Below are 23,689 nucleotides of genomic sequence, written 5' to 3' on the forward strand. Positions count from 1 at the left end.
GTTCCCTCAAGGTAAGCAAGTCCAGGTGTACAGGAGAAAATAGAGAAATTGGACATTAGCAGATTAAAGATCTTTGGCTCTTATAAGCTGTACGAACATTCACAGACAAGTTTCTGTGTGGCCATATGTTTTCATTTCTCTTCGATATATATACCTAGGAGTGTAATTGTTGAGTAATGTGGTGACTCTATATTTAACCTTTTGAGGAACAGAACAGCCAGGCTGTTTTCCAAAGTGGCTGCACCATTTTATGGTGCCAGCAGCCCTGTGCAAGGGCTCTGATCACTCCGCTTCCTCACCAACACTTGTCTGTCTTTTTGATGAGAGCCAATCTAGTGGGTGTGAAGTAGCGTCTAGTGGTTTTGATTTGCATTCCTCTAGTGACTAATAGTGCTGAACATCATTCAGCATGTTTATTGGTCATTCGTACATCTTCCTTGGAGAACTGTTTAGTCAGATCTTTTGCCCATTTTTAAAGTGGATTAATTGCTTTTCTATTATTGAGCTATAGGAGTTCTTTATATATTCTAACTTCAGTTCTCTTATCAGATATCTGAGCTGAAAAAATTTCCCCCATTCTAAGGGTTTTCTTTTCATTTTCTTGATTGGGTGCATTTAATCCTTCTCAAAAATTATTTCTTTCTCTTTTTTGATATTCTCTATTTGATGAGATGTTATCATTATACCTTCCTTTACTTCTTAAAGCATGTTTTCTCTATTTCTTTTATCATCCTGCATTCATAATGGCTGTGTTGAAGTCTGTGTCTTTTAAATCAGACACCTGTTCCCTCTCACTGGCAGTTTCTTTTGCCTGCTTTTTTTTCAGTGTTCAGTTCACATTTTCTGGTGTCTGCATCTCTCATAATTTTTATTAAAAACTGGACATTTTAGATAATATAGCAATCCTGGGTACTGGATATTTTTTTAAAAAGGTTTTATTTAAAAAAAAAAGGTTTTATTTATTTATTCATGAGAGATACACATAGAGAGGCAGAGCATAGGTAGAGGGAAAAGCAGGCTCCATATGGGGAGCCCAATGTGGGACTCGATCCCAGGACTCCAGGATCACGACCTGAGCCAAAGGCAGATACTCAACCACTGAGCCACCCAGGCATCTCTGGATACTGGATATTGACAGTCCTTACTTGCTGCTTGCTTTTATTGTTATTTATTTGTTTAGTGACTTGGCTGGATTATTTTAGTGATGTCTGTTTCCCCTGCAATAGAAAGTGTCTGGTGCACATTCACTCTGTGAAGACAGTGGCTGTAACAAGACTCTTTTTGACTGTCTCTTTCCCTGGTCTTTTTAAAAAAATATTTTATTTATTTATTTGAGACAGGGAGAGCATGCATGAGCAGGGGGAGGGGAAGAGGGAGAAGGAGAGGGACAAGTAGACTCCCTGCTGAGCATGGACACCCCCCCCAGTGGGGCTCTGTCCCAGGGCCCCAAGATCATGACCTGAGCGAAAATCAGGTGCTTAACCAACTGAGCCACCCAGGTGCCCTTTTCCCTGAACTTTTATTAAGCTGTCTGCCTCTGTAGGTATCACACCCAGCTCTTAGGCTCCATTAGTTGCTGGTAGATTGCTCTACTGTTTTTTATTTTTAAAGATTGGTTGATTGATTGATTGATTGATTGATTGATTGATTTGAGAGAGAAAGAGAGAATGAGCAGGAGGGGCAGAGGGAGAGGAAGAGAGAATCTCATTAGTTGCTGGTAGATTGCTCTACTGTTTTTTATTTTTAAAGATTGATTGATTGATTGATTGATTTGAGAGAGAAAGAGAGAATGAGCAGGAGGGGCAGAGGGAGAGGGAGAGAGAATCTCTGCTAAGCACAGAGCCTGACACAGGGCTCGACTTCACGACTTAGTCTGTCCCTCAAACAACTTTGCAAAGATAACAGAACTGATCTGATGTAGTGATACCTGGCAGTTTCTACCCAGTAAGCTGTGTTTGGATTGGAAAATAAAGCCTTTCTATAATTTTTTTTTATTTCATCATATGTTCAAACCTAGATGTCCCCACATATGATTTAAATAATATTTTGTAAAAAATTATGAACTCAAAAAAGAAGGGTCTGTATTTGGTGGTGTTTTTAACCATCATTTGTGAAATGGGGATGATTTGTGAAGATGAAGTAATATGTATCAAGGATCTTGCACAGTGTGTGATACATAGTAAATATTCTTTATATTTATTCATTCACAAATATTTATTGAGCCTTTGCTACATGTATAGCCATGAACTGGGCATTAGGGTTTTTGTGATGAAAAGGGCAGATATCATCCCTCTTGCTTGCAGTTTGTATTGTTTCTAGTAGGGAAGACAGACATCAAACAACTTATGGCAAAACAATTATTTTATTTCATTTATGATTTGAATAATTTATTTGTAGATATTTGGAGTTTTCTATAGAAATTATATCATCTATAAATAATGACAATTTTATTTCTTCTTTTCTGATCCTTGAATCCTTAGTCTCTTTTTCTTGTCATTTTGCAATGGCAAGATAGATGTGATTGTGGGCATCTTTATCTTTCTTTTTACTTTAATGAAATTCTTCCAGTGGTTTTCCATTTTGAATTGCTCCAGTGTTTCTTTTTTTAAGGTTTATTTATTTTAAAGAGAGAAAGTGCACAAGCAAGGTTAGGGGCGGAGGGAGAGAGAATCCCAAAGCAGACTCCACACTGAGCATGAAGCCTGACATGAAGCTCGATCTGGACCCTGAGTTTCATGATTCAACCTGAAACCAAGAGTTGCTCACTCAACTTACTGAGCCAGGAGGGCACTCCTGGTCTAATTTTTTTTTAAACATAGGTTTATCAGATTAAATAAGCTTTCTTACATTCCTAATTCACTAAGAATTCATAAATTTGTATTGGTGTTTCCCAAGTGTGTTTTGTATCCATTCAGGTCAGGTATTCTTCTCTTTTGATTTGTTAATGTGTACTTATTAAGGTGGGTAGATATATTAATATACAAAAGTCAGTTTTCTTACTATAAAACAATAGCAAATAACTAGAAAGCATGTTTAAAATCAGAGAATATATAATAACTAGGCAGAAATCTAACAAAAATTGTTCAAGACCTCTGTGGGGAAAATGTTTTTAAATTTGATTAAGAAATAATAAGAAAACATAAGTAAATGGAGATAGATATTATATGCAAGGGTAGGAAGTCTTAATATTTTTAAAGATATCAATTCTTTCAAATTGATTTTCAGTCAGTGACATTCTAGTTAATATCCCAACAGAGTGTTACACTGAGCTTGATAAGATGACCCTAATGTTTATACGTAGGGGTTAAGAGTCAAAAATATCCAGGACACTTCCGAAGATGACTGAGGAAGGGAGAATTGCCCTTGCCTGATAGCAAGACTTGTTACAAAACTATATGCTCTTGGCTTACGGATAGAGAAAGTGAACGATGGAATAGAATAGAGAGTGCACAAATTGAACCACAGGTGTGTGGGATTCTGATATATGTTATAGATGGCATAACAGATCAGTGGAGAAAGGAGGGGTTGCTTAATAAATGGAGCTGAAAAATATATTATCCTTGTCAAAAAAGAGAAAAAATTTTCGTACCTCACACCAGATACAAAATCAACCCAGGATAGGTAAAGGGCCCAAATGCTAAAAGTAAGACTTAAAGACTTTTAACAGAAAAATATAGATGAGTATCTTTTAGACCTTTAGGTAGGGGAGGATTTCTTCTTGGCACGAAAAGCATTGATGGGTTTGCTTACCTTAAAATTTAAAACATGACTCTTCAAAAGACCCCTTAAAAATGAAAATGAGATGTAACAAACTGAGGAAGATCTTGTCTGGTAAAGGGTTAGTTTAAGAATATATAAAGACTTCCTGCAAATTAATAAGAATAATGCAAACAATCCAATATAACAATGGGTAAGAGAAGTGAATGACCTTTTACCAAAGCAGAAACATATGATCAATAAATGTGTGAAGAGATTTAACATCTGTAGTTGATGTGGAAATGAAAATTCAAAAACACAGCAAAATACTGTGGTTTTTTTCACCCAGTTTATTGGCATCTGAAATATCTGAAGATGGCAAGCGTTAAAGAGGATGTAGCTTCTTAGGAGATCTTATATATTGCTAGTGGGAGTATTGTATCACCACAAGTGCATTCCTTAATCCCCATCACTTCTTTCACTCTTCCACCCTAACACCTCCCTTCTGGTAACCCTCAGATGGTTCTCTGTGGTTAAGAGTCTGTTTCTTGGCTTACAGTTAGTTTTCTTAATGGAAAAACAAGGGAATGATGACACAAGATTCAAAATGCTTACTTTCATGGGAGCAGTTATTAAAAATAATTAACTAAATAAAGGGAGCCATGCACGAGCCAATGAAGAGAGTATATTATGAAAAAATGAGTAAGAGATCCAAAATAATAACAATAACAAAAAGTTTTAATTATAAGAAATTCAGCAAAAGAGATATGAGGGACATTCTTAGAGTGTATACTTGGTGTGCCTAATCTCTAGGGGCTCTGGAAAGGCTTCCTTAAGGAAGAGACTTGTTTGCTTAGCTCTGAGGGATGAATAGTAACTAACCAAGGAGCGGGTCAGAGAAGAACATTCCATACAAAGAACAAAATGGGAAAGAGTGAGGTAAGTTCACAGCTCTGGCATATAACCAGTATGGCTGGTTGAAGAGGGAAGGGGACAGAAATGTGTGAGATGATGCTGGAAGTTAGAGGGTAAGGAGCAACCCTTTTTGGGGATTTTAATAGATTTTGGTCTATATTCTAAAACAGCAACAAGTTGGAGCACCTGGGTGGCTCAGTCAGTTAGGCATCTACCTTCAGGTCACTATCTCAGGGTCCTGGGATTGAGCCTCACATTAGGCTGTCTACTCAGCAGGGAATCTGCTTCTCCCCCTCCCTCTGCCTGCACTCCCTCTGCCTGTGTTATCTCTCTCTCTCTGTTAAAAATAAATAAGTAGATAAATAGATAGATAACAGCAAATTAAATAGCAGAAATTTATACATGTACAGAATTGTATTTAGTTTGCCTTTTTTTCTCACAGCTTTGTTTCTTTGGGGTTAATACCTAGATTGAAAGGCACATAGAAATATATTTATGTTTCAAGATTTGGGGTATATCCTGCCAAGTTACCCTCTAGAAAGCTTGTAAAATTTATTTTTCCAACAGTAGTGTGTGATGTAGCTTGAATCTACAAACTTTCTCCAACACTGGGCATTCAATTCATATTAAAAAAAGATTTCTGGGGTGCCTGGGTGGCTCAGTCAGTTAACTGTTCAACTCTTGATTTCAGCTTAGGTTGTAATCTCAGGGTTGTGGGACTGAGCCCCACATCAGGCTCTGTGCTCCGTAGGTGGTCTGCTTGAGATTTTCTCTCTCTTTTTCTCAGATATATAAACAACTCTTAAAAAAAAATTCCAATACAGAAGAATAGCATAACTATTGCTTAATTGTATACATTGTGTCTATGAATACTGAAAAAAAATTAAGTGCATATATGCAGTTTTGTCAGATTGTTTAAAATCTTTTTAAAAAATTTTAGGCATTTAAGTCAATATTTACCAAAATATCTGTCCCATTAATTTTTTTTCCTGTTACTTCCAATAAAGATTATAGCATTTTAACAAAATGACTGAGTTAGGTTGTTCAGTTTAAGGTAAATGTCAGGACTAAGAGACTTTTAAGGTTGGAATAATTGAGCTGGTAACTTACTTTCTTCAGTCTCCAAAAAGTTAAACTTACCAATGATCTCAGTTTGTTCACCATTGTTTCTTGCATCCCACTCCTTTCGCTGGGGGCTCTTTTTTTTTAAGATTTTATTTTTGAGTAATCTCTACAGCCAATGTGGGGCTCGAATTGACAGGCTGAAGATCCAGAGTTGCATGCTCTACCAGTTGAGCCAGGAGGGTGTCCCTGGATACTGTTTTCTTTTTACTGAAGTACGTGATCTAGTGACTCTTTTAGTATGGGGTTTGTAGGTGATACATTTCTTAATGTTTGCATGTCTAAAACTATCTCTGTCTTTATTTTGCATTTATTCTCGGATGAGATGTTATTTTTCCTCCATCCTAAGAAGGTGTTTTTCCACTTCCACCATTATGGCATCTTCTGACACCTATTGTGGGCTGTCAGTCTTACAGTAGGTAGGTTACCTGTCTTTGGTCTCTGGTACTTTTTAAAATGTTATCTGTATCATTTGTTATCACCATGCCCTATTTTCTCTTTACTTTTACTTATCCCACTTTGTAGTCGCCGAACACTCGAAAACTCATGTTTTTCTTCAATTTTAGAAAACTGGCAGCACTCATGCCTAAGAGAGGCCATTCTCTCCGTTTCCGTCTTTGGGGTCTTCTCAACTCCTCTTTCACTTATGTTAGCATCCTCCTTGTCTCCTAGCTATTTTTCCATGTTTTGAATCTCTGTCTTTGCTGCCTTTCAAGTGAGCTCTTTGCTGCTGTCTTCTAACTCACTGACTCTGTCTTCAGTCATGTCCGGTCTAGAGTTAGTCAAGTTTGTGAAGATGCTGTGGTTTACTTCTAGGATTTCTCATTTTTCTTTTGTCCACCTGTTCTTTCCTCTCTGCCTATTTTTGTTTAATAACTCTTGGTATCTATTAATCTGTCTTTGATTTTTTTGGCATCTTAAACATATTTCTTTTAAACTCTGTAGATCAGGTTTTTCATTTGTTTTTGTTTGTTTGTTTGTTTTTGGGTTTTTTTTTTTGAGCTCTCTATAGATGGTGTAGCCCCATTCAGGTCTCTGGTTTTGTTACCCTGGTTCCTGTGTTCTGTCACAAGTGGAGCAGGTTTTCACCCATCTTGCCCCGTGGAAACTAAAACTTGTTACTTCTGTTGGTTTTCAGATATAGAGTCCTTCAAGCTTACAGCACCAGCTGTAGCAAAACATATGCTTTGCTCCATCTTCTGCACCATCTGTCTGTTTTCTACTTTCTCCCATACTTTTTTCCCCCCATTCTTTTTTGTCCTTTTGGATTTATACCTTTTTTATTCATCTGGAGTCATCTTGAAGGTTTTCAGGAGGGAGCCAAAATGAGGGCATGTGTTGAGTCCACCATGTTCAACTGACATGAGCAGGTAGTAGTTTTTTTTATTTTTATTTTTTTTAAGATTTTATTTATTCGTGAGAGACACACAGAGAGAGGCAGAGACACAAGCAGAGGGAGAAGCAGGCTCCCTGCGGGAAGCCTGATGTGGGACTCGATCCTGGGACTCCAGGATCATGCCCTGGGCCAAAGGCAGGCACCAAACCACTGAGCCACCCAGGAATCCCCAAGCAGGTAGTAGTTTTAATTCACAACATTTTAGTACAAAATAATTGGTAAATTGGTTAAATCTTCTACCTTATTAGAAAGCCTACCAAGCACTGGCATGCCCTCTCATTTTTATTCATGGCTTATAAACTATAGATCAATATTTCATTATTCAAACTTCTAGAGGGATTTATACTTTAACCTTTATCAATTAATACACTGTTTTTGATAGTTGGTTGCAAATACTTGATATATTTTAGTGAGTGAGATCCTTTTCAGTATGCTTAGTCATTTAGGGAACCTTTTTGAGGCCCCAGTGCAGATATACATCTTAAAGAACACATTCCCAGTGCTTTTAGGAAGATCATAGATTGCTGACTTACTGAAACCATGAGCGGTCACAGGCTTGTTCTTCAACCTGTATTTCTTCAATCTTGTTCTTCAAGTGCGTTTATAATGACTTGTTCAGCAAGTTCCCAGTCTTCTGAGCTTCTTTGTCTGAGTTGGGGGGGATAATGAGCAAAAACAAAATGTTAGATCTCCATCAACAATAGAAAAAATACACATGTAAGCTGAATAACAGTATTACAGTAGTGGCATGAGAATTTTTTTTAATTTCTAGATTGTGTGGTATGTGTCTTGAAGAAAAAAAATGTTCCCACTATGCCCTCATTTTGTGTAACTAGTGTGTGACACATAGTAGTCATTCTACAAATACTGATTGACTGAATGCCTGAATTATGATGTGGGGTTCCAACTCCAACCTCTCTGCTTCTGCTGTGTATTGCCTTGACCCTGGCCTCACTTTCATGACAGTGACTCTACCCACATTTCTCTAGCTCTGCGTTTCTTCTGCTCCAGCCTCATTTCTGCTTCATGGGGAGCCCAGGGAAAGATGGTATGATGGTGCATATTCAATGAAGTTGTCATGCATTCTTTGTACATGGCTGTTGATTGAAATATTTTCTTCATATGATTGTTTTTCTGATCAGAACATTATATATACATATTGCAGAAAAGTTGTACAACTTATAAAAGAATGAAGAATTTAAAAAATCACACATTATCTAGAGATAGTTGGTTAATATTTTATTCACTTCCTTGTAAAATTTTAATAACTATATATGCATCAAGATTCAGTCAAGAAAACAGAAACCACTCTAAGTATTTTAACAGGAAGGGGTTTAGTCTAGGAAATTAGAGTTTACAAAACCATTGGCAGATTTAAGGAAGCAAAGGGAAGGAAACTTCTAGTGGCTCCCAGGACAGTCGGATGTAGAAGAGTCACAGAAAGGAGCCATTGACGATATTAGCTGCGTGTATCATGGAAGTAAGTGATTTCCAGGAGCGTACCTGGAGGTGGCTATTAACCTCACTTGTGCAAGTTTACCACTTGTCTGCTCGTCCCTGCCAGGGGAACATAAGGGATTCTCCACCTCTCTAGATAAGTGCCTCTCATTGGTGGGATATAAATCAGAACCCAGCTGACAAGGTTGTCTGGGAAGTAGTTTTTAGGCTTCTACCCCTTTGATACCGAGAGCATTCACAAGAAACAAAAATGCTCTGCTCTGTCAATTCTGAGCGAGCCATTTTATAAACCTTTCCCCTTTTCATCAATCCTCCAATATCTTTCTTCTATGTCTCTTGCATTAGCCAATGGCCATGAGTACCCAGCCATATTTTATTCCAGGCAAAACAAATCCTCAGACGCATTGTTTGAACTTCTGCCAATTGAGGGTTTCCCTTCCTTGATACCCTTGAGGGCCACTCCTGAGTGGGCTTTTAAGTCTTCTTCTGGAAGGGGTCAGGATATCAGTACCTTCTGTAAACCAGGCCTGATTCTTCCTCCTTCAGTCCACCTAGTCATCAGGACTCCTCAGGAGCCCATATGTATGAGTTGAAGGAAGGTTGACAGTAGCAAGAGTATGTACCATGGGAGTCTGGGCTCATGCAATTTACTTATGCCTTTGGGACCTATTTAAGCCTGCCATCTATGTATCCCTCCCTCTTGAAGATGGCATGCTGCTCATATGCCTCCTTAATAGCTTGGTGCTCATGATAGATTGGCCAGATTGTATGGTTACCGAATGTCCCATGCTTAGGCTGTAGTTTCTACCAGAACCCAGTAGCAAGCCAATAGCTACTTCTCAGAGCAGAATGTTTGGGTTGAAATGGGACATGACTTTGCTCCATATTCCTAGGGGACTGTTCTGTGACTCACCTATTAGGGTTTGACAGAAATCTCCCACACAGCCACAGATACTTAGAGCACCATTGGAACTGCCAAGTTTTAAGGCCCAAGGAGCAGAGCAGCCTCACTGCAGCTTAGACAACCTGCACACCCTTCTCCTGTTCTGGACCCCACTCAAAGCATACAACCTCATAGGCAATGCAGTAAAAGGTTTGTAGCAGTTCTTTGAAATGTGGTAGAAGTTGCCTCTGAGATCCAAAGAAGACCCAAAGCACTTGAAAGGATGGAGGTGGTACCAAAGAGTGACAGGCCACATCCAGCACATCATGTAAGCCTTTCGTCATTGGGCTCTCACTGCACGTTCAGTTTTGTACTTATGAAAGGCTTCGCAAAGCCTTTCCTACTTTGATGGTCACATTCCTACTCTTATTAAGCAACACCCCTGTGGTTTAACTTAAAAACCATAATGAGGGTAGCTCTCTGTATTCATTTGAACTTCCGTGTAAAATAATCAGTCGTCATAGTACAGTTTTGTTGAGTGGGGTCATGCATTTTACAGTATGTCAAGAGGCCTCAGTGCTTGTTTTTAAACTTTAATAAGAGTTAGCTTTGTTATTTTCAGATGTGATGCCAGCATAGCCAGACTCTCTGCAGAGCACAAAACAACTTACGAGGGGCTCCAGCACTTGAACAAAGAACAGCAGGCGGCCAAACTTATCTTGGAGACGAAAATCAAAGACGCAGAGGGACAGGTATGGCCTATTTCAGGTAGCCTTTTTAAAGTAGGTAATTTGTGTTAGCTAAGAATAACGTGGTTTGGAGAAACCAGCGTGGGCACCCAGTATGTGCCATTCTTTTCCTTGCTTCTTCCTTTCCTCTGTTTCCCTGCAGTGGCCCTACAGGAGTATGGCAAGCAAAGCACCAAGATTTTTGGTACAATCCTAATTTTATTTTTTTAGATTTTTTTTACTTGCTTATTAATGAGAGACAGAGAGAGAGAGAGAGAGAGAGAGAGGCAGAGATACAGGCAGAGGGAGAAGCAGGCTCCATGCAGGGATCCCGATGTGGGACTTGATCCCGGGTCTCCAGGATCACGCCCTGGGCTAAAGGCAGCTAAACCACTGAACTATCTGGGCTGCCCACAGTCCTAATTTTAAAGATTCTTTTTCCTCATTCCTAAAACAATTAATATATTTCAGAAATTCTAAATTATAGCTCCAAAACTACTCCTGGCGTACCGTAAGTGATCAGACTTTCTTTTATATGCTCCTTGTCCCAATTTTTGGTTCAGAAAATAGTCACTGTACTGGACCTCGTGCTACTTCATCACAGTCTGTTGTGGGAAAGAACTCAGACAAAGCTAGAAGGTAGGCTGCCTGGTGAATTTTAGAGTATTCCACCTTGAAATTCACAGATCAATTTCATAAAGCAAAACTCTTGGCATTTCACAGTTTGCTTTTGGTCATTTTAAAGTTTCCCTTTGCCATAAAGGGGCCTGTCTTCTAAGATTTGCCCCACAGTATCTGCCCTACTTGCCATTATTCATGTAAAGAGAGACCATTCCAGTAAAATGGGGCATCTGGTCAATCTATTGGATTAAAAGTACTTGTGTCCAAAATAGATTCAATAAAAATCTAAATCTACTTACGTGAAAAACACAGATACTATAAAGCCATGAAAAAGAAAACAACAAAACAACAAGTCTAGTAATTTTTTTCAAAGAATGAGGATAGAATGATCACATCAGAAAATAAATGCTTAGGAAATATTAAGCTTCCCAGTAGCCACACCAAGTAAAATACATATAGAAATCTATAAAAAAAGACATACTTTTTCTTTGTTCTGGATCTAATAGATACTTGTTCCATGAATCTCTTTTTTTTTTTTTTTAAGATTTATTTATTTATTCATGAGAGACACAGACTGAGAGAGAGAGGCAGGGACATAGGCAGAGGGAGAAGTAAACTCCTCGCAGGGAGCCTCATGTGGGACTCAATCCCGGATCCTGGGATCACGACCCAGGCAGGCACCCAACCACTGAGCTACCCAGGCGTCCTCATGAGCTTCTATATAAGGAACATTGAACATTATAATTTTTGCCACAAGTAAACACATTTCATATAGGACTAGTTTTATATTAAATTTTAGTAGAAAGATAAGGCAAGGGGGTAGATAGTGAAAAAAAGGAGTAGGAGGGATATAATTTACAAATTCTATTTTCTGGTGACTCAACTTGATAGGGAGGTAAATCTGGGACCTTAATGGTATTTGTAAATGATGAGGGTTCCATTCTCTGTGACTAGCCGACACATTTGTGGTAGAAATTCCAAGGTAAAAAATACCAAACAAACTGTATCTTGTGCCAGTAGGTGGACATAGTGGTCCCGGGCAGGAAGTAGGCTTGCTCAGCAGAGAACTATAAAGTTAAGTACTCAGAGTGTAATGAATATTTTGGCAGTGCTCCTGGTCCTGATTTTTGATGAGTGTGTATGATAGGAAATGGAAGTGGAAAGACAAAGTAAGCTCCTAAATGAATTGATTAAATTATATCGAACCTTAATGTCATGAGCTAGAATATAGCTTACTAAATGTTATCTGAGATTACCTCTGAGAAAATGAGATGTGATATTACAAGCAAAGCTTCTTTCACAGATTTCTCAGCTTTTGAACAGAGTGGACTTGTCAATATCAGAGCAAAGCACCAAACTGAAGATGTCCCACAGAGACAGTAACCACCAGCTTCAGCTTTTGGATACGAAGTAAGTAGTCAACTTACAAACTTCTTTTTTTTGGTTAAAGTTCTGGAGAAGCCTCCAGAACTTTAGTACAGCTTTCTGCCTCTTCATTTTTATTTATTGCACAAAACAAAGTGAAAACAATAATGGAAGTTAAGAGGAAAAAATTTCCTTGTTGCCTATTGCCACTTTACATTCCTTATTATTGTTTTTAGTTGTTAGATAATTATCTATTCATTCAGTAAATATATGTTGAGTGCTGAGGATCCGGAAATTAAGAAAAACAGGCTCTGTTCCTATCCTTGTGAAGTTTATAGTCTAGGGAGTTGATGAGCATTAATCAAATACTGACTCGAGTGTCAGCTATATTACTGCTAATGGTGATTACTGCTTTGAAGGAAAGGTACATGGTTGTGGTAGGCTGAATAATGGTCCCCCAAATATCACCACATCCTAGTCTCTGTGAATATATTACCTTAGATGGCAAAAAGGGACTTTGCAGATGTGATTAAGGATTTTTTAAAAGATTTTATTTATTTATTCATGAGAGACACAGAGACAGAGGCAGAGACATAGGCAGAGGGAGAAGCAGGCTGCATGCAGGGAGCCCAGTGTGGGACTGGATCCCAGGATCATGACCTGAGCTGAAGGCAGACGTTCATCCACTGAGCCACCCAGGTGCCCCATGATTAGGGATTTTAAGATAGGTAGATTACTCTGGGTTACCAGGAAGATCCGATGTTATCCCTGGAGTGTCTCCAAGAGGGAGGCAGGATAGGCAGAGTCATGAGAGAAGAGCATGTGATGATGGAGGAAGAAAAAAGAGTGATGCTCTTTGAAGATGAGGAAGGGAAGAGGACACAAGCCATGAAACACAGGTGGCCATGAGCTGTGGAAAACAGCAAGGCAATGATTCTCCCCAGAGAGCTTCCAGAAGGAACCACCTCTTCTCGCACCTCTATTTTAGTCCAATCAAACTGATTTTAGACGTCTGACCTCCAGAGTAAGAATAAATGTGTTGTTTTAAGCCATCAAATTTGGGGGTAAATTGTCCCCACAGCCACAGGAAGCTAATATAGTGGCACTCTGAGAGTGAGGCCTGGATGTAGGGCCTCCTTCCTCAGGAGGCAATGCTTGACGTAAGAGCTGAAGAGTGATTGGAATTTCCTAGGTAAAGAATTGGGTAAGAACATCTGGGGTGGAGGAGTGTGGCATCCCAGAAGCTGCAAGATGGCCAAGGTGGCTAGAACAGAAATGGAGGGGAAGCGAGGGCCGGAGAGGAGGCGGGCTTGCAGCAGGGCCTTGTAGACCATGTGTGGGGCTTCTGTCTCTGGCCTTAGCTCAGTGAGGAGCCACTGGAGGGTTTGAGGCATATGGGGTGATAGAATGGACTTGATACAATTGGAAAATGGATCACAAGGGGCTGAAGCAGAGGTGGGAACATCAGTTGGGGGCATTGCTGCAGCAGTGTAGGTGGGAGAGGTGTGCACTAGTGTGATTGGGAGCTATCCAGTGGGCACCCTATGATTGTTATATTTTCCCATTTTGTTATAGTGATGCTTTAAACTGTACTTGCCCACAGTAAAACACATCATCTGCCCTTCTGCTCAGTCACAAAACCATGCATCTTTTCCTATCATGAATCTTCATGAGCTTTGCATTTTCCTGCCAAAGCAGAGCCAGTAGTCACTATATACGTGTATGTGTGTGTACATGTGTTTGGATGAGTGTGTATATATACATATACATATACATTTGTGTATATATGTATATATTTGACTTAATATATTTTTTAAAGATGATTTCAGTGCAGATCTGTGTTAGAGACTTGTGGAAATTTTAAATTAATCATTCTCCTGGTTCTTACATCTCATTGTACCATAATTTAATGCTGTTTTAGGGTGGTTGCTGAGTTAACAGGAATTCTCTTATGGAAAGCATGTTTCTTTTCCTCTAATTATCTGTATTTATATAATCGTTGAGTTATGTCACCACTTCTCATAGATCCTACAAGCTTGCCAAGTACTGAAAAATCTCTTCAATACTCTTCTTTCTATCACAGAGGAAAAAAAAATAAACATCTTGGTATTTTTTCCTCTGTAAATTACTTCCTTAGGAGATATTACTAGTCAGCAGACATGAACATCTTTATTTTTCTTCCTACAAAATTTAAAGTCTAGAAGTCTAGACACAAAGGCTGTTCACAGGGGAGAGGCGGCAAAGCCTGGAGCAGAAGGTCAGATTGGAGACCCAATAGGTAAAACCCTGGTTGGTGAGCTAGGGAAAAAGCCCATTCTACAAAGAGAGCCTAGGAAAACTCACCTGTCTAAATCTTGGCTGTAAGTAAAGGTGTAAAAGATATTCTTTGAAAATCCAGGATGACAATCCAGTATTTATTTATTTATTTATTTATTTATTTATTTATTTATTTATTTATTCATTCATTCATTCATTCATTCATTCATTCATTCAAAAAAAATAAGCTCTACACCCAACAGGGCTTGAATTCACAACCCCGAGATCAAGAGTCATATGCTCTACCTACTGAGCCAGGCAGCTGCCCCCACAAAACAGCCTTTATATCGCTTCAGAGGTAGAATTCACATTACTCAAGCAACTTGAAAACTACAGTGGATAATTTAATCTTAGAATGATCCTGTTTGGTGGTGGCCTGAGATGCATGGTATAAACAAATGCAAATAGTCTTCAAGGCTTCCCACAGGCAGATGAAGTTCCAAGGAACACGAGCATAGAATCAGAAATTGTAAAACAAAACAAGGAAAAAAAAGCTACATAAGCGATAGAGTCAAAAGAAACAGGAAAAAGTGGAATCAGACGTCTAAATACTGCATATATGGGAATTATTGGATAAAATAAGTATATGTGTGTGTACATACGTTTGTATGGGATGTATATGTATTGTGGGTACACACACACACACACGCACATTTTGAAAGTATGACTAAGGAATGAGAGATTATAAAAAATGATTAGCTGGAGTTGAAAACAACCAAAGAGAACTTCTAGAAAATATAATAATTGAAGATAAAAGCTGTAGCCTCTGGCCACACCTGACTAGGGAGCCGGAATAGTGACCCCAGGCAGCCTTGGGGTGCACCCCACAGTACTTCACAGCTGCAGAGCCCAGCTGCAGCCCCGTCTGGCAAGCGGAGCCCAGACTGCTCCCACCTATTTGTTGAGCACTGCCTACAGCCTCACTCAAGCAGGGAACTCAGCCAATAACCCCTCCCAAAAACAGAACATAGCCTAAGACCTTATCTAACCGTGAAGTCCATGCCATGATGCTCCCTAATCACAGAACACAGCCCCAGCCTCACCCAGCTGTGAGGTCCAGCTGTTGGCCCCACCTGACCAGGGAGCCTGGCCAGTACCTCCCTCAGTAGTGCAGCGCTACTACGAGCCTGCCCAACCATAGAGCATAGCCCGAGGCCTGATTGTGAAGCCAGCTGAGCTTGGAAGTTAGCCAGTAGCAACATTTGTCTGGGAAGCACAGCTTGGGATCCCACTCAATTTGGTGCAATTGTGGAGGTCAGCTGGCAGCCCTTAATCATGGAGGCCAAATAGCAGCACTGCCTAAGCCAGGGAACACAGTCTGAGACCTCAGCCAACTAGAGGTAATTGCCCAGTGCAGTTAGTGGCTCTGTTTGATCATGTAGCCTAGCCCAGCAGCCCCACCTGGCCAGGGACCCCAGCCAGCAGCCCTGCTTGAATGTGGAGCCCAGCAAGTAGGCCCATTTGACTGGGAGACCAACTAGAGTTTCCTCCCACTCCTTGATTTCAGAGCATAAGAAGAAGCCCTGTCCAACCAGAAACCTAACAAGCATATATAGAACTTCCCATCCAACTGTAACAGAATACAATACTCTTAAGTGTACACAGGATATTCTCTAGGATAGATCATATGTTAGGTCACAAAACAAGGCTTAAAAATTAAAGAAGATCAAAATCATATCAAGTACCTTTTCTGATCAGTGAAACTGGGAATGAATACAGTGACATGAAACTGGGAATCAATAAAGGAAGAAAATTGGAAAATACACAAATATGTGGAAATTAACACACTTGAATAACAGATGGGTCGAAGAAAATCAAAAGGGATAAATTTAGAAAATCTTGAAATAAATGCAAATAGAAACAGATGTACCAAAACTTAGGGGATGCAGCCAAAGCACTTTTATGAGGAAAGTTTGCAGTAATAAATGTCTACATTAAGAAAAAGGAAAGAACTTGAAAAGCAACCAAATTTATACCTCAAGGAATTAGAAAACAAAGGATAAACTAAGCACAGAGGTAGAAGAAGGAAGGAAATAATTAAGATTAGGCTAAAACTAAATGAAATAGAACATAGTAAACAATATAAAAACAATGGGAAAAATTAATTAAACTAATTGTTGGGGTTTGTTTTTTTCTCTTTTTGAAAGATAAACCACATTGGCAAAATTTTAGGCAGACTAATCTAGAAAAAAAAGAAGACTCAAATAAATAAAATTATAAATGAAAGAAGCGGCATTATAACTGATACCAGAGAAATACAAAGGAGCGTAAGAGACTACTATGAAGAGTCATATGCGAACAAATTGAATAACTAGAAGGAATGGATAAATTCCTGGAAATATAGAACCTATCAAGACAGAATCAGGAAGAAACAGAAAATGTGAATAGACCAATAACAAGTGAGGAGATTGAATCACTAATCAAAAACCTCCCAACAAAGAAAAGCCCAGGACTAGATGGCTTCATGGATGAATACCACCAAAATTTAAAGAAGAATTAATGCCAATCATTCTCAAACTCTTCTAAAAAATTAAAGAGGAAGAAACACTTCCAAACTCATTTTACAAATCCAGCATTACCCTGATACCAAAGACAGGCCAATAGATGAACATAGATGTAAACATTCTCCACAAAATGCTAGCAAACCAAATTCAACAGCAAATTAAAAGGATCATACACCATGATCAAATGGGATTATCCTTGGGATGCAAGGATGGTTCAATATATGCAAATCAATAAATGTGAGACACCACATTAACAAAATGAATGATTTAAAAAATCATATGATTATCTCAATAATGTGGAAAAAGCATTTGGCAAAATTGATATCCTTTTTGGGATTAAGACTCCCAACAAGTTGGGTATAGGAAGAATGTATTTTGACATAATACAGGCCATATATGACAAGCCCACAGATAATATCTACTCATCAGTGAAAAGCTAAAAGCTTCTCTAAAATCGGGAACAAGGTGGAGGGTGCTCATTCTCCCCACTTCTATTGAACATAGTACTGGAGGTGCTAGCCAGGGCACCTAGGCAAAAAAAAAAAAAAAAAAAAGGAATAAAAGGAATCCAAATATGAAAAAGAAAAGGAAAATTATCTGTTTACAGATGCTATGATCTTATAGAGAGAAACACTGTCAGAATAAGTGAATGCATTAGAGTTGTGGTGCTCTGTGGACAGTCTTCCTGGTCAGACAGGGGCTGCAGGCTGAGCTCCACAGTTGGGTTGAGCTGCAGGCTTGCTTGACTTCCAGCCCAGGTAAGGCCCAGAAGCTTCTTTTATAGTCGCATGACCCAGGAAGTTGTACCTGCTACTCTTGCATGTGTCCCATTGCCTGAGTTAGTCATATGGCCACACCTACCTGCAAGAGAGGCTGGGGATGTAGTCTCTGGTCAGCCAGCCATGGACACAGCTCACATCTGAGGATTTCTTAATAGGAAAGAAGAGAAAAACAGATATACCAGATAATTAGGATCTTATACCACGGTGTCCATTTTATTATTACTATTATTATTTAAGTCATATGTTCTTTCCTACTTTTATTCCATTTAATAATAAAATTAATATGGAAGTAATGAAGGGGAAGTAGCAGTGTGGAGTGTTATTTCAAGGTATTTGGAAAGGGTGAGGACCAGCGGAATGGAGAGTGGTTTTCTTTCAGTTTTCTTTTCGGTTTAATTTAGGAAATATCTGCATGGGGCAAGAGCAATTTTGAGAACATTCAAGAAAAAGGTAGCCAGGCTAGCCAGGCTCGGGCCTGGGAGATAACAGGGAAAATGAAGAAGAGCCTGGGGAAAGGGAAGAGGCTGGAAGGGTGTCCTCTGAGTTAGGAGCGCTGGGGACCCTGTGAAGGCAAAGATGAACACCTGGGTGGCCGTGTGTCACCATTAACACCTCAACACCCACCCATCAGCTCTTCACTGGTAGGAAATGTTATCAGGTGCCTGTCCATTGTATACTCCTTCCCTGCCCCCTAACCCCACCCCCAGTTTAGTGCTAAGGGCAATTCTAAGGGAAGGTAAGCTTGTAATTCTAAGGGAGCCAAGGTTAATGATGACACGTTTATGAGAAATTTGATAGCTGGAGACTGAGGTTGTATGATATAACTTTATAGTTGTTTTACATCTAACTTGCTAATTTTCTGATTTTAGATTTAAAGGGACAATTGAGGAACTCAGTAATGAGATTTTATCTGCACGGAATTGGTTGCAACAGGAACAAGAACGGATAGAGAAAGAACTCTTACAGAAAATTGATCAGCTTTCCTTGGTTGTGAAGGAAAACAGTGTAGGTATCGATGTATAGTGTGTTCCAGTGAAGGTGTTTGGCGGAGGCGGGGGTGGGGGGTAGGGAGTGCGGCTGCGATGTTTATGAATAATCCCTAGTAACTCAGCATTGATTCATTTAGCACCACCTTAAGCTGTTCAGCTGTTTCTTGCTTTAGAATCCCTCCTTTCTCTGTATTCGTTTATAAGGAGAGCACTTGGACTTCTTTTTTTTTAATTTATTTATTTATTTATTTATTTTTTTGGACTTCTTTTAGTTAACAAAAGGCTAAGCAGAAAATTTCAGGACTTTCAGCTAAGATGCATTTAAACCAAGGCCTTCATGAACCAAATTGTCTGCTTGCATTTCTAAATAAAACTAACTACAAATGTCATCCCAGTTTGGTTGAATTTCATCATCTGGAATACACAGTGTGGACTAGGTTCTTCCCGCTGGGCCCCTCGGCTACGCTAGAACCACAGGATGTGGAGTCACGGGGCAGCACGTCAACATCTACCGTTTTTTTTTTTCTCTGTTTTCCTTCTCTTTTTACCCCCCTCTCCCAGGGGACTACGGTTTGCAGCACTGCTCAAAAGCCATCAAGAAAGCCTTGCATGTAGAGTATTCTGAACCAGTAGATTCTGAAATTGGTATTTGGCAAGCAAAAAAAAAAAAAAAAAAAATATATATATATATATATACTTTTTTTTTTTTTTTGGTTTGGTAATTTAGCCTGACCATCTTCCTCTCTCTTCTCTTTTCACTGCTTCCTCCTATTGGGCTTTGATGGAGCAGAAGTATCTGGTGCAGTTTGCATCTCTGATTCTGCTGTGTCGCAGTGCGGAGCAGCTCTCAATGCAGACTGCACTGTACAACATCGAGAGCTAGATCATGCAATAGCCTACTTACAGCTCAGTGTTCATAGTCTTGGCCTCCAAAGCTCACCCGCAGATGCAGATTCCCATAAAAACCAGGCATGTTGGAAAGAAAAGGAAAGACAATATTTAATGTTTCAAATATTTAAGTGTTCTTTCATATATCATCAGATCTACTGATTGATTTACTTAGATTCATACTACTACATTTGTAGGCTTCTGTGTCTTTGGATCGCTGTTTATTTTCTCTGTGGATTGGTGAATAAGTGATAGGAAACCCCAAGATAATAGTAGCTTTCATTAGATAGCATCTTATTTCTCTTTCACATAAAAGCTGTCTGGGGGGGCGGGGGTAGGGAATGCAGGGCTGATGTGGTAACTTCTCAGTCCTCAGCAACCCACGATTCTTCTGGCTTAATTCCCTGCCAATTCTAGAGTGATCCTTGTTCTCATAGTTCAGGATGACCACTAGCGCTCCAGTCATTACGTCTGAATTCCAGGAACAGAAGGAAGACACAAGGGGTGAGGATATGCCTCAGATACCTTTTTAGCTTCTCCTAGCAGAGAAGCCACATTCCCTTCTACTTACATCTCATTGGCCAGAACTTCATCTTTATGGCCACACTAAACTTAGGAGACAGCCGAAAATGTATTCTTAACTCTGGGTGAGCTTACCCCCACCTGGAAATCGGGGGTCTGTTAAGGAAACGGGAGAGTGGATGTTAGAGTGAGCAACAAGCCACCTTCGCGGTTCTGTCCCCTGCAGATGGTTGTTAAATGATACTATGACTGATGTGGGTGCAGGACAGACTTTCCTTTTGGAGTAACCAGGTACAATTCTTCTCACCGACCTCAGGGAGCCAGTGAAAGGGACATGGAGAAGAAGCTCAGCCAGATGTCAGCCAGGCTGGACAAAATAGAAGAGAGTCAGAAGAAGAACATGGAAGTGCAGAGAACAAAACAAGAAGAGGAGAGGGTGCACGGGCGCATCAGCAAGCTGGAGTTACAGATGAATGAGGATATGAAGGAGATGAAGGCAGAAGTTGACGCTGGTAGGCCACAAAGCAAACCACCCTCGTGGGTCATTTTCAGTGTGATCTGAAAACCAGTTGATGAGCCCACCCCCTGCCGCTCCCTGTGAGCCTGGCTGATGGGAATCACGGAGAAATGTCCTTAGGTGATTTTCTAAGTAGCTGTGCTGTAGTGAACTGAAGTGTCGTTTCAATTCCAAGTACACAGAAAGCCACCCAAGGGACAGGCACACAGACGAAAACTGCTCAGCTTGCACGGGATGTGCACTTTCTCTGGTGCCACCTGTGGGTTCGTTTCTGTTCATAGCCATGATTGGCAGGTCTCAGAAATGAACCTCTATCTTTGAGGGGCTCCTGAAGGCTTATTTCAAGTGGAGGCTGGTTGGTTATGGTCGGGAAAGACAAGACAGTCTTCAAGTGTGATGAGGGGGACCGCATTATCTCCTAGCTCCCTCCAGTTCTAGAATTCCATCATTTCCTTCTGCAAAATCATTCTACTTTGGCCACGTGGAAATAACAGTAGTCAGTTATCCCAAGAAAAGTTCTGTTGTTACCACCAAAAAGTTTTTTATTTTATTTACATAGACACTACGAAGTCACGATTAAATTTACGCATTGAAGAACTTCGGAAGATAAAAATGAATTTTCTTTCTTTTTTTCTTGGGGCTGTTAGAATATGGTATGTGAATATTTCATCAGTGTTTAACTCTGTATCATTTAATTCCCTGGGTGGGTTTGTTCCCATCCTATCCAATGTGCCATTGAGGTGGTTAATATTCAGTCCCTCAAAAGAAGGGCGTATGAGCCTCTTAAAAATAAAAATATTTACTTTTTCTTATTCCAAAACCAATATATTTATTAATGGAAAATAAGAAAGCACAAAATATTTTTAAAAATACTCATAACTCCTCTCACCCAGAGGTCATCTTTATATATATCATTTTATACATATATGATATATATGTGCTTTTTCAAGTGAAAGCTCATGCCATATGTGATGACTTGTCATCTATTCTTTTATATGTTGTATCTTTCTATTCAATAAGAACATTATTTTTCATAAATAATATTTATTACTTAGATGACATGAATTGTCAGTTGAGAAAATTTTCTGAGAGAAAATTCTTTTTTTCCTCTAAAGATTTGTTTACTGGGTTCCCTGGGTGGTGCAGCGGTTTGGCGCCTGCCTTTGGCCCAGGGCATGATCCTGGAGACCCGGGATCGAATCCCACATCGGGATCCCGGTGCATGGAGCCTGCTTCTCCCTCTGCCTATGTCTCTGCCTGTCTCTCTCTCTCTGTGACTATCATAAATAAATAAAAATTATAAAAAAAAAAAGATTTGTTTACTTTTAGAGAGAGAAAGAGAGTGAGTGGGAGGGGCAGAGGGAGGAAATCTGGAGCAGACTGTCCTGAGCACGGAGCCCGACTCAGCTTGATCCCATGACCTTGAGATCATGTCCTGAGCCGAAATCCAGAGTTGGACATTGAACCAACTGAGCTACCCAGGCACCCCTGAGAGAGAATTCTAAACTTGCTAGTGCAGACAAGACCAATATAAACTTGTATATTAAAAACCCATAGAAGGGTTGCCTGGGTGGCTCAGCGGTTGAGCGTCTGCCTTTGGCTCAGGGCGTGATCCCGGAATCCCAGGATCGAGTCCCACATCAGACTCCTTGCGTGGAGCCTGCTTCTCCCTCTGTCTGTGTCTCTGCCTCTCTCTATGTGTGTGTCTCTTATGAATAAATAAATAAAATCTTAAAAAAATAAAACCCATAGAAATACAGAATAATATGAAATGCTTTTTTGATGGGGAATTTTTTCCTTTTTTTTTTTAAGATTTTATTTATTTATTAGTGAGAGACACAGAGAGAGAGAGAGAGGCAGAGACAGAGGCAGAGGGAGAAGCAGGCTCCATGCAGGGAACCTGATGTGGGACTCGATCCCATGACTCAGGATCACGCCCTGGGCCAAAGGCAGACACTCAACCACTGAGCCACCCAGGCGTCCCGGGAATTTTTTCCTTTTGTTTTGCTTTTTATCTTGAAAATATTTTAAATTTAGAAAAAGTATAACAGTCCAGAAACTCTATACATCTTTCTTGTTTTTTTTTTAAGATTTTTATTTATTTATTCATGAGAGAGAGAGAGAGAGAGAGAGAGACAGGCAGAGGGAGAAGCAGGCTCCACACCGGGAACCTGACACGGGACTCGATGCCGGGACTCCAGGATCACGCCCTGGGCCAAAGGCAGGTGCCAAACCGCTGAGCCACCCAGCGATCCCCTCTATACATCTTTCATAGAGATTAACCAATTGTTAACATTTTGGAAATTTGCTTAATCTCATTGTGTGATAGGAGTGCATGTGTGTGTAAATATAATTTATTTTCCTAAATCATTTGACAGAAAGTTGAAGTCATGATGCTTTTTTACTCCCTTATTATTTCAATCTATATACCCTAGGGACAGTGAGATTCTCTTAAATAACTATAGTCCAGTGCAATATTGAGGAATATTTTTTTAGTACTCAATTTTCAACTTTCACTACTGTTTCCTTAATGCAGACCTTTCCTGGTCTAAGTTCTATCCCCAAACCATACAGCATAGTTAGTTATCATGTTTCTTTATTTAGTATCTTTTTTTTTTTTTTTTTTTAAGATTTTTATTAGGGATGCCTGGGTGGCTCAGTGGTTGAGGTCTGCCTTCAGCTCAGGGTGTGATCCCAGGTCCGGGATCGAGTCCTGCATCGGGCTCTCCACAGGGAGCCTGCTTCTCCCTCTTCCTGTGTCTCTGCCTCTCTCTGTGTGTCTCCCTGTGGAGAGCCTGATGTAGGACTTGATTCCAGAGCCCCGGGGGATCACGCCCCGAGCAGAAGGTACATGCTCAACTGCTAAGCCAACCAGGCGTCCCTATTTAGTGCCTTTTAATATGGATCAGTTCCTTGGTGCTGTTCCATCATTAAAGAACATAGGCCAGAGTTCTGTGGAATGTTGTGTCAGTTTGTGTCTGTCTGCG

The 23,689-nt window shown here is 39.9% G+C and overlaps 1 protein-coding gene across 2 annotated transcripts in view; it reads left to right on the forward strand.

The window, feature by feature from the left end:
* FAM81A (family with sequence similarity 81 member A) overlaps positions 1 to 23,689 on the forward strand; it is a 75,599-nt gene that overhangs the window by 46,112 nt on the left and 5,798 nt on the right. For both annotated transcript variants that reach the window (XM_077881295.1, XM_077881296.1), the window contains exons 5-8: positions 10,093 to 10,222; positions 12,123 to 12,229; positions 18,656 to 18,791; positions 20,502 to 20,697. In XM_077881295.1, coding sequence (XP_077737421.1) covers positions 10,093 to 10,222; positions 12,123 to 12,229; positions 18,656 to 18,791; positions 20,502 to 20,697 — 569 coding nt within the window. The remainder of the gene's footprint in view (positions 1 to 10,092; positions 10,223 to 12,122; positions 12,230 to 18,655; positions 18,792 to 20,501; positions 20,698 to 23,689) is intronic.

This window comes from Canis aureus, chromosome 32 (genome assembly GCF_053574225.1).
Source record: "Canis aureus isolate CA01 chromosome 32, VMU_Caureus_v.1.0, whole genome shotgun sequence".
Taxonomy (NCBI): Eukaryota; Metazoa; Chordata; class Mammalia; order Carnivora; family Canidae; genus Canis; species Canis aureus.